Source organism: Delphinapterus leucas, chromosome 15 (assembly GCF_059928025.1).
Source record: "Delphinapterus leucas isolate spDelLeu-1000000601 "Yukka" chromosome 15, BTC_Dleu_Yukka2, whole genome shotgun sequence".
Classification (NCBI taxonomy): domain Eukaryota; kingdom Metazoa; phylum Chordata; class Mammalia; order Artiodactyla; family Monodontidae; genus Delphinapterus; species Delphinapterus leucas.
This window is the reverse complement of record NC_143143.1, coordinates 66,896,320-66,910,257: the sequence shown is the minus strand read 5'-3', so window position 1 is coordinate 66,910,257 and position 13,938 is coordinate 66,896,320. Positions and strand designations below refer to the sequence as shown.

The 13,938-nt window shown below is 41.1% G+C and overlaps 1 protein-coding gene across 2 annotated transcripts in view; it reads right to left on the bottom strand.

Annotated features, from left to right (window-relative positions):
- CTNNBL1 (catenin beta like 1) overlaps positions 1–9,931 on the bottom strand; it is a 168,041-nt gene extending 158,110 nt beyond the window's left edge. The window contains exon 1 of one of the 2 annotated variants that reach the window (XM_089896854.1): positions 9,774–9,931. In XM_089896854.1, the coding sequence (XP_089752980.1) occupies positions 9,774–9,803 (30 nt within the window). In that variant the 5' untranslated portion in view covers positions 9,804–9,931. The remainder of the gene's footprint in view (positions 1–9,773) is intronic. The other variant, XM_022592451.3, reaches the window with a different exon arrangement.
- Between the last annotated feature and the right edge of the window lie 4,007 nt (positions 9,932–13,938).

Below are 13,938 nucleotides of genomic sequence, written 5' to 3'. Positions count from 1 at the left end.
GTCTAAGGAGCCAAAGTAGACAATCTACTTACAGGAAACTGATAATCTAAAATGAGTTAAGAGGTGAAAATGCACTGTGGTAGCCTCACTAGATCTTTCACTGAACTCAGGATGAAGGTAATCTAGTTTGTTCACCAACCCACAGTGGAGCTGGGGTTCCAAAGTTTCGGCCAACACACTTTCAGATCACTCACTCCTGGAACTCTGTGGAAAAGAAAATGTTCTTGAACTATTCAGCTGAAATACTAGAATCAGATGGCTGGCCTTGGAGAAGCTAAGAGTATTCCTGCTATACTTTCTCCTAATTCCATTTTCCCTACAGCTATACAAGACTCAGACCAAAACCAATCACTTCCTTCAGGAACATTAAAGGAAAAAAAGAAAAAGAAAGGAGTAATTTGTAAATGAGATTCCTGGCCCTAGAAAAGAGGAAAACTGAGATATCTTAGTAATATTGCAGCGACCTGGGGAAAAGAATTACTGTGTTGATGACACAATCCTTGATATCAATGTCTGCTAACTGTGGTAGAATAGGGTTATACTTTAATCTATTGAGAACAGTTCTGTACTGTGGAATGTGTGCGTGACAAACTGTTCTCATTTCCTTTTATAGCATTCTAAACCTTAATCTCCAAGACACCAGTGACCTTGGGAATACTAAGGCAGCTTTGCAGAATTCGAGAAAAACATTTTTTCCTTTTGCTATACCATATGTGTTTTTATAATTATATCAATAATAAAAATTGACAGCTAGCATGTACTAGGCACTTACCATGTGTCAGGCACTATATTACTTAGCACTACCCACACTGTCTCATTTAATCCTGCATCTTTAAGAAAAAGATGGTAAAGCGGAGATTTTTTAAAAGATGGTGGGGCAGAGACAGACACTATTATATAATCTGCATTTTAAAGATGAAGGCCTGAGGCTTAAAGAGGTTAATTAAGTGACCCAAGGTCACATAGCTACCAAGTAGCAGAGGTGGGATTCAAACACAGGCAGCAGTCTGCCTGACCCAGAGTTATTGTTCATCCACTACACTAAACATTAAAAGACGTCTAAAATGGGCACACTCAGAAGGGCATGTATTTTGAATTATTTTCTCCAACAGTGCTAACAAGCTATCTTGAACCATCCACATTCTCCAATGTAGTCATTTATACATGTGAAAACTTCTCTACTGGGGTCTTATAAATGCAACCCCCCAATTTAAACAGTGACACCTAGTGAGAGACTGAAGAAAGGTATGGCTGTATTCCTCAAATTCACCTCCAAATTTAGGCATCTCAATAAGACCTATCTCCAAGGAAGCTGAAATAGGTAGGACTGGAGTCTAGACCAGAGAAGGGTGTTCTGTTGGCACACAGAGGAACTAAACCCACATTCATCGTGCCAATATGAGATCCACAAAGAAAAAAATGAAGACAAACTAGAAAGCTAATTATTTGACAAAGTCCCAAGAGTCTAAACTAAGATGGTGGCAACTGAAATAGAAAAGAAGGGACAGAGAAAAGGCTACTGAAGAAGCAACAATTCCCCTGCAAAGCCTTCCCAAGCTCCCAACGGCAGGGCTGCTCCTGCCTCTAGGCCACCACATCTTGCTCATGCAATGGCACTGTGTACTGGATTATCAATTCTCAAATCTGTGGGATGCTCCCCCTTAGACTGTAAGCTCCATGAAAGCAAGAACTGTGACTTATGCATTTTCAGATCCTAACACCCTCCTGACTCCTGAGAAAAGAGCTAGCCCTTTGCTCAAGAGTTTGTATTTTCCACGAGGAAAATAACTTTGCCTTTCAACTTTAAGCCCCTTCATCTTTGAGAACTAGCTCCAGGGCTTTTTTCAAGTCTGCTGGACAGCTACACCCTTGACTGAAAAGCAGAATTGGGGGTAGGTGATGAGGGGGCGGGTGGAGAGATGCAGAGAATTATACCAGAGCATACGCTCAGAATGTTCAGTAGTCACATGAAACCTAAATCAGGACTAGTGAGCTAAGAGTTTACATAAAGATGCTGAAAGACAAAAGAACGGGTGATTCCTCTAAGATGAGGAACCAGGTTATAGAATAAAATTCTAGTGAAGAGGCTCTAAACAAACACATGAAAGGATGCTCAACATCACTAATCATTAGAGAAATGCAAATCAAAACTACAATGAGGTATCACGTCACACTAGTCAGAATGGCCATCATCAAAAAATCTACAAACAACAAATGCTGGGAGAGGGTGTGGAGAAAAGGGAACCCTCTTGCACTGTTGGTGGGAATGTAAGTTGATACAGCCACTATGGAGAACAGTATGGAGGTTCCTTAAAAAACTAAAAATAGGGCTTCCCTGGTGGTGCAGTGGTTGAGAGTCTGCCTGCCGATGCAGGGGACACGGGTTCACGCCCCGGTCCGGGAAGATCCCACATGCTGCGGAGCAGCTAGGCCCGTGAGCCATGGCCACTGAGCCTGCGCGTCTGGAGCCTGTGCTCCGCAACGGGAGAGGCCACAACAGTTAGAGGCCTGCGTACCGCAAAAAAAAAAACTAAAAATAGAACTACAATACGACCCAGCAATCCCACTACTGGGCATATACCCTGAGAAAACCATAATTCAAAAAGAGTCATGTACCACAATGTTCACTGCAGCTCTATTTACAATAGCCAGGACATGGAAGCAACCTAAGTGTCCATCAACAGATGAATGGGTAAAGAAGATGTGGCACATATATACAATGGAATATTACTCAGCCATAAAGAGAAATGTAATTGAGTTATTTGTAGTGAGGTGGATGGACCTAGAGACTGTCATGCAGAGTGAAGTAAGTCAGAAAGAGAAAAACAAATACTGTATGCTAACACATATATATGGAATCTAAAATAGAAAAAAAAGGTTCTGAAGAACCTAGGGGCAGGACAAGAATAAAGATGCAGACGAAGAGAATGGATTTGAGGACACAGGGAGGGGGAAGGGTAAGCTGGGACGAAGTGAGAGAGTGGCACGGACATATATACACTACCAAATGTAAAATAGATAGCTAGTGGGAAGCAGCCGCATAGCACAGGGAGATCAGCTCAGTGCTTTGTGACCACCTAGAGGGGTGGGACAGGAAGGGTGGGAGGGAGACGCAAGAAGGAGATATGGGGATATATGTATATGTATAGCTGATTCACTTTGTTATAAAGCAGAAACTAACACACCGTTGTAAAGCAATTATACTCCAAGAAAGATGTTAAAAAAAAAAAATGAGGCTCTAGAGGTTATCATACTAAGTGAAGTAAATCAAAGACAATACTATATGATATCACTTATATGTAGAGTATAAAATATGATACAAATGAACTTACTTACAAAACAGAAACAGACTCACAGACATAGAAAACAAATTTATGGTTACCAAAGGGGAAAGGGTGTGGGGAAGGGATAAATAAGAAGTTTGGGATTAGCAGATACAAACTATTATATATAAAATAGATACACAACAAGGTCCTCTGTACAGCACAGGGAAGGACAATTCAGTAACTGAGGTAACAGATTTGAATCCAACTTTCTTGAAGTCTAACATGAAAGCAAAGAGATACAAGCCAGCAAGCAGACAAGATATTAGAACAAAAGCTTTCCAAAAGAGCATATTTGAAGGCACATACTGGTTCATTCACTCAATCATTAAACAATGATTTATTAGGCATCAACTAGCAGAGAGACACTCTCTAGGTGCTGGTCCCTGCCTCTCAGTTCACTGCCTAGGGTGCAAGGGGGCACAAAAATACAATGTATTTTGTGAGTATGAAAAGAACTCATCACGGGAAAAAGAGAAGATAAGTTTGCAAAGGGAGGAAGTGAACTTAAGAAAAAATGTCACTCAGAAGATGAAACAGAAAACACCCTGAAGTGGGAATATCAATAAGAATAGCAATTTATTTGTTACTTATAGTCCCACTAACAATAAGTAACTTCAGAAAGCACTAAACTGTCATGCCAAAAGAGCCTATTTCATGATGCTGTAAAGTGACATCATGATTATGACAATATTCGCAGAGTTAGAGGTAAAATGGGGCTACCAAAGAATGAAAGATATATTTGAGCACAAGTGTCCAGGCTTCCAATAATGTTTCTTATACACACACCATCGACAAAAAAACAGAACAGAAAAGCTCAGTTATAAGCTACAACACAACTCTAAGAAAAAAAAGCAGATAATAAGTACAAACAATAAACACATGCAAGGGAAAAATGCTTATTAAAGCAAATGAACTAACACATTATATACCTACTATATTAATGAGAAAAAATTAAATTATGACAACTAGTAGTATCGAGATTGCAGTAAAACTGGAACACACACTATTGTTAGCACTGTAAACTGATAAAGGATTACTTCCACATGAGCACTGTGTATTGCCTGACATACCTGCAGCTGAGGCCACCCCATCATCTCCTGCCACTCCGCTCCATTCACTCAATGCTCTGAACATTTCACTCCCATGCTTTTGCTGTCACTAATCCTAGTCAAGAATGACTCTCCTCAGCCTCCTTCGGTACCCACAGAATTTCTATTCATTCATCAGGGCTGAGATTCCAATGTCATCTCCTCTTCCTCAATGACCAAACCAAATCCATTCCCAGCAATACATCCCCTCTCCAGGCACATCCAATCGTTCCTTCCATTGTGCTCCCATAATACTTTATTCATACAGTTAGTTGTTGAAAGGTCTGTATCGCTCCTTAACTATGAATTCTTTAAGGTCCAAGACCATATCTTAATCATTTTAGCCCATGCAATACTTCGCACAGGAGATGATGGCACGTGATAATTACTAATGACAGATGTGAGGGGAAAAATGCCACATGAATAAAGAAGTTCACTGCAATATTATCTCCAAGAACAAAATCTGGAAACCACCTAAGTACTCGATTATAGAGGAGCAATTTAGGGAAAAATGGATGGTCTATGACTTGAGCAAAAAGTATGTAAACATTAAAAACAACATGAAGACTATGTAGAAACACAAAATATTTCTGGCAATGTTAAATTAAAGCACAGAACACAAAACAGTATGTATACAATGGTTATAGCCATGCAAAATACATAAGGACTGTGGGAATATAAAAATATTTTACTGGATTAGGGTAGCAGTTTCCCTTTTCTTGAATACTTTAATACTATTCCTGTCAGATTATTGTCATTAAAATTTTTTACTTCAAAAGAAAGAAATAAGAAGGGAAAAGGAGAAAGATTATAGATTCCAATAAGCCCCTGCAATCCAAGGAAATGCTATATTACTGACTGATAGGTGACAAGAGGAGTGGGTGCCTGCAATATTGCCAAAACCAAGGGTCCCTGACCCCAATCTGCCTCAAAGAGAATACTTCTCATGTCACAAAATAAGTCATTCTCAATGAGCCAAACTGCACTAAATGTGAATTCTTTATTGCAAAACTTCAAAGGTAAGAACTTTTTCCAGACATCTGTGGAATCAGTATTAATGAGAATGCCCTGGAGTTCATATACGTGCCTACGCAGCAGAAACTTCTCAGCCAAGGAACTGCTGGGCACACTTCTTGATGAGATGTCTAAGCCCGAAGGCATCAAAAAAGTACATTTCCATATTGGGAACATAACTGGTTTCCTCTTTAAGACTTTTTCCACCACCACCTGTCCACATTGTAATTCTCCCATCTTTTCAAATGAATAGTTAACATATGTCAAGGATATAAGGCATATACTGAGGCACTTGCTGCCTAACTCTATTACTAGAAGAACCAATCTCAGCAGAAAACTGGAATCTTCCCACCAAGTTGCTCCAAAAGTGAAATTTAGAAGGCATCCAAAAAAATGTCAAATACTTTTAATAAACATTTTTGGCATTACATATTTTCTTTATTTACCTTAGTCTCTGAATTTTAGGAAAATAAAGAACCAGAAGTCATATAGCTCAATCTCCTCATTTTACAGTGATGAAAAAAATGATGTACAGAGAAGGGAAGTGACTTATCCTGAATCACCCAGATAAATAATGATAAAGGTAGGATTAAAACTCAAATCTCCCAGATTTTCAGCCCCAATTCATTCTTCTGCATCAAGCTTTTCTTATCTCTTGAAATCTCTGGAGCTCTTCACCTAAATAATCAGTATCACAGAATTTTAAAGCTAGAAGGGACCTCAGAGAAACTTACCTAATCCCCTCATTAGGCATATAAGGAAACTGAGGCCCAGAAAGATTAAGTGATTTGCTCTCAATATCTGAGATGGCAGGGGCAAAGTATAACTTAAGCTCAAAATACTGCGAACTAATGGCCATGAGAAGGGAGGTGAATGTCTCAGAGAAGATTTTAAGAGGAATGTAGATCATTCTAGACCAGGGGTGGGTCTCAAAGTGTGGTCCCTGGACCAGCAGCTTAAGCATCACCTGGAATCTTGTTAGAAATGCAAATTCTAAGGTCCCATGGGAGACTTACTGAATCAAACTCTGGGGGTGGGGATGTTCAAATCAGACCACCTTTGTCCCTGAGAAATGAACTTTAGTGGTCATATCGAGTCTACTTTGTAAATGACAAGTATAATCAAAAGCACTTAAGATTTATGCATTCTTCTATACATATACCATACTTCAACTTTAAAAGTTTTTAAAATTGGAAAACTAGATTTGGGTCTTCGGTTGGTTCCAGTTCTGGCTCTGCTCCTTACTGGCTGTTTCATCTTGGGCCGGTAACTGACCTCTCTAGCTTGAGTTTCCTCTTCTATAAAATAGGCATGCCACCTACCTCAAAGGGCATGCTGAGAATTAATGTAAGAACATATCTGAAAGCACTTTAGTTCAGCACAGCACAGTGGTTAGGAACTCCAACTCTGAGGCAGGCACTTTTTTGTACCTCAGTTCCCCCATCTGTACAACAGGGATTTAAAACAGTACCTTCTTCATAGGGTTGTTATAAGGATTTAGAGAAATGAGGCAGGCACGCAATGCATCTTTCATGGCTATAAAAAGTTAGTTTTCAAAGAGCTTTTGCGTCCATTAACTCAGGTAATCCTCATGACTTTCTACAAGAGGATGGGAGCATTTATTATGGACTAGATTCTAGACTGTACCATCTTTTAGGAACAGGAAAAGTGGGCACTGATCTTACAGACAGAAAAGTGTGTGAGAAGCGCATGTGGGGAATGAACAGAGCTGGAAATAAGATCAGGATTCTGGTTTCGACTCTTGTCACTACCTTGGCCCACAACCTCAGGGACGTCCCTTACCGAAATGAAGTTCACTTTTCATTTATAAATATGTGGGCTGAATGAGGTTATCTATAAGATTTCTCAAAATAAAATTCAAATTCCTTATCGTGGCCCACAGGAAGGCCTACATAGTCTGTCATCTGCCTACTTCTCCAGCCTTATCGCTTATCATTCCCCTGCTCATTCACCAAGTTCCAGCTACATCAGTCCTCTTCCTGATCCTCTAACAGGCTGCACCAGCTCCTATTTTAACAACTCACAGCCTGTGTACCTGCTATTCATTCCCTCTGCCTTGATTATTCTGCGCTTTTCACGACTGGCTCCTTCTCAACCATTGGTCCTTTAATGTCCGTTCCTCAAAGTCCTTCCTAGACCATATTATCTAAAATAATAGGCCCTGTCTCCTGCTCCCAGCGGTTACCTTTAGCAGCTCTGTCCAATAAAAATATATTGAGGGCCACAAACAAGCCACATATGTAACTTTAAATTTTCTAGTAGCCACATTTAAAAAGTTTTTAAGAAGATGATATTAATTTTAATAATTTTCTTTAAGCCAACATATCCTAAGTATTATCATTTCAGCATGGAATCAATATAAAAATTAATATATTTTACAGTCACTTTTTTCATACTAAATCTTGAAAATCCAGTGTGTATTTTACAGGTGTAGCGGATCTTAATTCTAACTAGCCACATTTCAAGTGTTCAAGAGTAACATGTGACCAGTGGCTACCACACCAAACAGCACAGCTCTGTAGTATACCCTGTGTATCCTTCAAAGCACTTACCACGATCTGAATTTCTCATTTGTTTACTTTCTTATCTTGTTACTTCCCCACCAGATTATAAGCTCCACAAAAGCAAGAACCTTGTCTGTTTTGTTCAATGTTGTATGCTCGGTAGATGCAGTACATATTCAATAGATATTTCTTGAGCAAATGAATGAACCTCTTCTAGCTTTAATATTCTATGAGTCAGTGGGCTCATATGTAGGCCAAACAGGCATATAACCACTCATTCAACAACGCTCCTATTTCCTTTCTTCTTTCACATCCTATTACTGTCTTAAAAAGGAAATCACCTGGCTATATGCCTCCCATTGCTTACAAGTTCTTTCCCACGATGTCTAGTTTCCAAGGTCAGTTCTATGTATACCGGCTAGGGAATTGCATGAATATAATTGCTAACGTTTTTCAAACATTTACTCTTTGACAAGCATTGGGCTAAACACTTTACATTTCACAGCAGCTTCAAAACAGACTTATATGATAGCTACTTTCTTGCCCCCATTTACAAGATGAGAAAACTGAGGCATAGAGAGGGTAAGTATTCTGCTCAAGGTTACAGTAGCCAGTTAGCAGCAAAACAGAGATTCCAAGCCATAGGGCTTCAGGCTCATGGTTCTTAATCCCTTATTCTCTACTGCAGAGCTGTCCAATGGAAATGTAAGGCCTGCTATACATGTAACTTTAGTAGTGACACAAAAAGGCCAGCAGCTACATTAAAAAGTCAACAGAAATAGGTAAAACTTATTTTGAATATATTTTATTTCACCCATTACCCATATATGATTAATATATGGGTAATGGGTGAAATATATAATTAATCACTATGATCAATAATCAAAGTAATCGACATGATCATGTAATCAATATAAAAATTTTACTTTTTTAATACTGATTCTTCAAATTCCAGTGTGACTTGACACTTAGAGTACTTCTCAATTCAGACTAGTCCCATTTCAAGCGTTCGATAGCCATATGTGGCTAGTGGCTACCATACTGAACATTTAGGAAGTCAAAAGTGGGGGAAAAACGTTGAGCTGGGAGCCAAAAGATCTCATCTCTAATCCCAGCTCTTACTTGTTGAGTGACTTAGGACAAGTCCTTTCTACCTTCTGGGCCACTGTTTCCCCACAAGTACTCTGAGCAAGTGGGACAAGAAGAAGATTCCGAGGTACCCATCCCATGCTGGAATGTCAAACATCTGTCAATAACTGCAATTAACATGGGTCCGGCTTTCCACACTTTAAAATCAGCTTTCACATCCATTGGTTGATACAGTCCTGAAACAAACCTAATAGGTAGCTATTACTGTCTCCACTTTATACATACAAAAGCTGAGGCTCGAAGAGGGCGACAGGACTTGTCCCAAAGCCACAGAACCGGTCAGTAGAGAAGCTGGGGCTCAAATGCAAGAAGGGCTAGTGCTCTCCCACCACGACCACCAACTCAATAACTGGAGAAGAGAGTTTAAGGGGGATGGTTGTAAAGATAGTTTGGGGCCTTCAGAATAGTTGAAGTGAGCCAGGCCCCAGGGCAGGGTGAGAAGGAGCCCAGCCTTTAGTTGAGAAGGGGCCCGGGCCTTGGGAAGAAATAAACTGAAAGAGCCCAGGAGAAATTCGAGGGAGTTACGTGAAATCAGAGGCTAGGACCCGGGTGACAGGAAACGTGAGGGGACCCGGGGCTGAGGTGGGAGAAAGTGAGATGAAGGGACTCTGGTCCTACGACTCCTGCCCGGGTGAGAGGACGGTCCCTCCAGCCCTCCTCGTCCGTCATACCTGGTAGCTCAGAAGTTCGCCAACGTCCATGATTCCAGGTTCAGTCAACACCGTCTACTCTGATTCCCTGCACTCACGACCAAACCGCGGTCCCCACATGGGCGGCTCCAGCCACACGGCTGTAAAGCGCCTTGAGCAGGGGCCGCAGAGCCAATGAGGTAAAAGTGCTCACGTCGCGCGAGCCGGCCACACTGCGGTAAACGTGTGGCTTTACGGCCACACTACCGTAAAGCGCGCTGCATTTGACAGCACTACTTCCTCCCGGAGCCTGAAGGGGGCGGGGAAAGGGGGCGGAGACTTGATGGAGGGCGGTGCGGTGAGAGAAAAGATGAAAAGAAGCAAGGTTTATCACGCGCCTCTGGCGTGCAGGGTGTTTTCCTTGCGCTCTCATAATCCATTCAGTGACTAGGCAGTTTTATCCCTCATTTTATCCTCAATTCGCAGATAAGGAAACTGAGGCATTGAACTGCACTGTCCAGTACTATACCCACTAACCACTTGTGGCTACTGAGGGCTTGAGCTATGGCTAGTCTGAATTAAAATGTGCTATAATTGTAAATAAAATACCCATCGGATTTCTAAGACTTCTGTTGATTACATGTTGAAATAATATTTGGGGTATATTGGGTCAAATAAAATATAAAATTAATTTCACCCATTTCTTTTTACCTTTTTAAATGTGGGTAGTAGAAAATGTAAGTTACACGTGTAGCTCCCTTTGTAGCTTCCATTGTATTTCTGTTGGACAGTGCTGGCTCAGAAAATGTATTGTCCAAGTCCATATAACTATTACTGCCTTCAAAACTGTTGGTGATCACACTTCCCTGTCTGGACTTCTGTTTATTCATCTGTGCAAAGGCCAGAAACTGGATGATCTTGTTTCTACCCAAGAGATGTAAAAAGATTTTCTGTAGGAGAAAGTTGCCCATCATCGGAAGAGAACAATTCAGAGTGCATCTGAGCTCCTGGGATTTAAATAAGGCTCTGTCTTCAACGGGGGCTAAGCCTCTGCCTTAGCCCCTTGGCCATTAGCCCCCTGTTTTACATGTTCATGATATTTGTCTTAGTCCGTTCAGGCTGCTATGAAAAAACTACACTGGCTGGCTTATAAACAACAGAAATTTATTTCTCACAGCTCTAGGGGCTGAGAAGTCCTAGATCAAGGCGCTGGCAGGTTCCTTGTCTGGTGAGGGCCTGCTTTACTGTTCACAGACAATGCCTTCTCACTGTGTCCTCATATGGCAGAAGGGGGTGAGGGAGTTTTCTCCCACCTCTTATATAAAACCATTCATGAGGACTCTACCCTTAGGACCTACTCACCTCCCCAAAGCCTCACTTCCTAATACCATCACCTTGGGAGTTAGGATTTCAGTTTTTATGAATTTGGGGGGAACACAAACATTCAGACCATCATAATATTTATAATCATCTTCCCCATCCCACCTCCACTGTCTCCAATGATAACAGAAATTACTTTTATTCCTCAAACTGCCAAATCCTCTCCTCTTCTGCCTAGCCACTAACCTCACACCTCGACCAACTCTTTCTCATCCTTCAGGTCTCAAATGTCACTTTCTTAGAGTAATCTTCCTCTACTCACCTTCGGTCCAAGTAAGGAAACTCTGCTCATTATTCTCTTTCCTAGTACCTCCTACTGAACATGTATCTCAATCTGTGCTTAACGGTTAATTACTTGTTTATTGACAGCCTCATTTACTGGACATAGGCTCAATGAGAGTAGGAACTGTGTATGTCATGTTCACCATTATATCCTACAACAAAAACCCTAATACAGTGCCTGGTACAGGGGGAGGTTCCACAAATGGGCCTCATGGGTCATGGTAAGGAGATTGGATTTTCTGCTAAGAGGAAGATATTGAAAGGTTTTAAGCTGGGGAGTTTTGTGATTGGGTTTATGGTTTTTAAGAATCACCCATGCAATCTGCTTTGAACCGAGTTATTTGAGTGTCTTTTCCCCTCCTACTGAGCTGTGAGTGTAGACTGTGCCTCATTCAGGGAGGCAGGCTAGAGTACCAATGATGGGAGTGTACCCTTTGGAACTGTGTACCCTTTAGAACTATGTCCTAGTTCTTGGTATCTGGAGCCAGCCTGTAAGACAGGCGTGCAAGATCCTATGGTTAAACTTTCAGGAAATTTGCGAGCCAATTGACATCAGGTTGGTTGCTTGAAATCTGCCATGGAGGGGGTATTTACATTATGGAAATCAACATATGCTACAAATCAGGGTTATTGGTTTTTCAGAGAGCTGGTTGTTAAACATTTACCAACACACCACTGATTATGATTCTAGCCAAAGTTCCACCACAACTACCTGTGTGCCCTTGGGCAAGTTACTTTCTCTCTCTCCAAGTTGCAGTCTCCTCATATGTAAGGTGAATTATTCATTCATGCAACAAGTGTTTACTGAGTGCCTACTCAATGCCAGACACAATTCTAGGCTCTGAGGATATCGAAGTTTATAAAGAGAAAAGTTCCTGCCCTCTTGGAACCAACACTCTAGTTGGGGAGAAGATGTTAATGAGGAAGATATTGTTATCATCTTCATTTTACAGATGTGGAAACAGAGGCAAGTGACTATGTGCCTGATTGCCTCCCCTGCAAAATGGAGATTCAACTGGATTTACATCATAAGATTATGGGGAATTTATATGAGATGCTGCATGCAAAGCACTTAGCTTGGTGCCTGGCACAGAAAAATACTCAATCAATATTTGACCTTAATAATACGAGGAGTTGAGTGGGAATGGGGGAGAGGGAGGGTGGAGAGGGGAAAGATGAGCTCAACGCTTATACCCTTTCCTTAGCAGGCATTCAGTCATGTCTGTGTGTTTGTAGATGCCAGGCCTTAAAATATACAATCATAAGGCAAAACCCTATGAGAACCAGGTTTGGGGAGCATCCTGCAATAAGGATAATGTAGTTGCCAGGGAAGGTTTCCCAGAGGAGGTGCCATTTGGACTGGGGTTTAAAGGATGAGAAGAGTTTGCCAATAGGACATGGGGAAAGATGGGGGATCTGGGCAGAAGAAACAGCATGAGCAAAGACAAGGAGCTGGACAGGGCATAGGGTGCGTGGAGGAAATGGTGGGAAGTAAGGCAGGAGAGGGTGGCTGGGGAAGATCATAGACTTGCCACACTTAGCACATAAAAATACGACATCCAGTTATGTCTGAATTTCAGTTAATGAAAATTTTTAGTATAAATATGTTCCATGCAATATTTAGTAACATACTGAAAGCTTTTGGTTGCTTATCTGAAATCCAGATTTAGCTGGGCATCCTGTATTTTATCTAGCAATCCTCACCATGGAGGATCTTGAATACCACATTAAGATATTTCGATTTTATCTTGATGGGAAAGGTCTATTAATAATTCCTTGGGAGCCTCCCCGGGGATGAAGCTTGGGGCCCTCATCCTTCAGGTCTCAGCTTAATGTCACCACATCACAGGCATCTTCGTTGACTATGAGATCTATGACAGTCCCTCCCTCCCCACAAGGTTCTCCATCAACCTTCCTGACCATTATCTTCAGAACACTTGTGACTTGTGTTTCTCTATTTATCTTCTTTTCGCTCAGTGAGGGTCTGTTTTCCCTTCCGTATTCTAAGCTCCAGAAAGCCAATATTGCTGCATTGCTCACCATGGTAACCTTATAACCTAACACAACACCTAGCACTCAACTGGCACTCCCTAAAGTTGTTGATTTAATAGATGAGCCAGGGAATCCCTGGCAGTCCAGTGGTTAGGACTCCGCGCTTCGACTGACCGGTGCCCAGTTTCTATCCTTGGTCAGGGAACTAAGATCCCGCAAGCTGCGTGGTGCAGCCAAAACAAAAAATAAACAAGCAAACAAAAAATCAGAGGCTGAGAAGGAAGACTGTTCCCTTCCGATGACTAAACAGCTAATCTATATAATGGGCATTAATTTTAAAAATAGATAAGCCAATCAATCTACTAACTGATTGATACATTCCTGGCAATAATATTATCAAATACCTTTAAATCCTCACCCCTCCTAACAAAATGCTATTCCAATTTTAAAGATGAGGAAGTGAAATTTCAGAAGAGCTTTGTTTATGCTAAGTGAGCTAAGTCAGACAGAAAAATAATAAATACCATGTGATTTCACTTATATGTGGAATCTA